This window comes from Aplysia californica, unplaced genomic scaffold (genome assembly GCF_000002075.1).
Source record: "Aplysia californica isolate F4 #8 unplaced genomic scaffold, AplCal3.0 scaffold00887, whole genome shotgun sequence".
Taxonomy (NCBI): Eukaryota; Metazoa; Mollusca; class Gastropoda; order Aplysiida; family Aplysiidae; genus Aplysia; species Aplysia californica.
The window spans coordinates 197,743-199,700 of NW_004798157.1; the positions used below are offsets into that span (position 1 = coordinate 197,743).

The 1,958-nt window shown below is 39.9% G+C and overlaps 1 protein-coding gene across 1 annotated transcript in view; it reads left to right on the forward strand.

The window, feature by feature from the left end:
- LOC118478729 (sulfotransferase 6B1-like) overlaps positions 1–1,463 on the forward strand; it is a gene marked incomplete in the record, with an annotated part of 32,984 nt that extends 31,521 nt beyond the window's left edge. The window contains 1 exon segment of the mRNA XM_035972886.1: positions 1,149–1,463. Coding sequence (XP_035828779.1) covers positions 1,149–1,346 — 198 coding nt within the window.
- Between the last annotated feature and the right edge of the window lie 495 nt (positions 1,464–1,958).

The following is a 1,958-nucleotide window of genomic DNA, read 5'->3' on the forward strand; positions in this document are numbered from 1 at the left end:
GAAGAAGAAGAAGAAGAAGAAGAAGAAGAAGAAGAAGAAGAAGAAGAAGAAGAGGAAGAAGAGGAAGAAGAAGAAGAAGAAAAGAATGAAACATTTTTAACAACAGTAAACCCTATTTGTAATCTCATAAAAAGAGGGGGGGTGGGTCAAATAAGTTCAACCGTTCACATATCTAAGATATATTCTTTACTTCTGATTCCAAATGTTACACGAAAAAAAAACAAGGAATCGTAATAGCTAAAGACAAATTCAATTATAAAAAGAGCCCAACACTGAAAAATAGAAACATAATATCAAGGACTACTGAATTAAAGGTTCTATGCGGCTATGAATGGTGTACATTTACCAAAGGTAGTGAAAATAGAATAGGAGCTAAAGAAATGTAGTTTCGTAGGTGGCTTTTGGGAATTTCATGGAAGGACAGGAAATCAAACGAGGAAATACTGAAAGAAGCCTGCCTACGTGGCTGATCACCATTGAGAGTTAAAAGGAAGCGACAAATGCAATTACTGGGAGACTTGAATCGACATAAGGGCTTTGAGCATCTTGCTATCACTGGAAAAACAGAAGGCACACAATACACGGGGTAGTCCATAGCCACTTAAAGACCATTTTCGCCGATGTCTGCTCCAGGTTTGGCAATAATATGATGATTATGATGATGACATACACATGTATTTGGCGCTCATATGACCTTATGCTGTTGCGAGCGCAGTAAAACAAATTACTAAAACTAACTAACACATGTATTAATATAGGGCATATCCACGTCCTACAGCACACTCCATGTGCTTTACAACTATCATTACCCCCAGCAAACCCTAGAACACTCAGAAACACTTTCGGCTTCCCGGGGAACGCACTGAGAAATCTGCGGATTACGTGTACTCAAACACTAACAAACTGACAATATTTTTTTTTTTGCTTTCTGCTGTCTATAGCCGGGTATTCGTTCCCACCTGGGTGAATTGAGGAAGACTTGTGGTAAAGGGCCTCTCCCAGAGACATAACGGGATTCGAACCCACGACCTTACGGTTGCGAGTCCGACGAGAGCCTAACCACTAGATAGATACATGTATAATCAATATCTGTTCTTGACCTACAATGTGCCTTCCAGGATGTTCCTCTCCGGGAGGATGACGTCCTCCTGTGCTCCTATCCCAAGTCCGGTTGTCACTGGGTGTGGGAAATCTCCCGACTGCTGATGAGTGGCCGGACAACTGCGGACAAAGTGGACAAAGAAAACTACATGATGGAAGCCTCCAATTGCTCAGGATTCGGGGATATAGCCGATCTCCCATCGCCCCGACTTCTCAACAACCATGAGGTGAGGTTGCTGTTTTAACACTTGTGTTTTTTAGGGGAAAATGTCACCAGTTCAATTTTAGGAGCGACACATCATCGGAAAGGTGTTCAAATGTTCTGAGTCCACTAAGCAAAATGTTTCGGGAGAGAGGGAAAAAAACTGTTTCAGGGCTAGATCTATTCCCCGGTAACTGACTGGACATTTGCACTATACTTTCTTACAATGATAGCACTGTAATTCAATGTCAATTATTTTATTTCAAATTTAAATGATCAGAACATTTGAAAGACATAATATTCAGAATCATAATACATAGTCATTTGAAAACAAAATAGTTTATGCAAAATCTGTTACATGTTTAGTTTCGGTGACTGACAGGACATATGAGGTAGATCTAGTGTTCTCTGTCCCGCCAGTTACCGTGGAATAGCCCTTCGTTCTTTTAACAACTGTGCCTACATTCTGTACATTATAATGCCTTGCTTTTTTTCCAACATTTAGAATTTGAATTTCGACAAAATATTTCTTGAGCACACGCAACAGATACCTCAGACTACAAAACTGCCATTTTTTTTTAAAACGACAATAATAATAAAACGTTAGGCTTTGACTTTGTATACATCTGAACAGCTGGACGACGTTATTACCCCC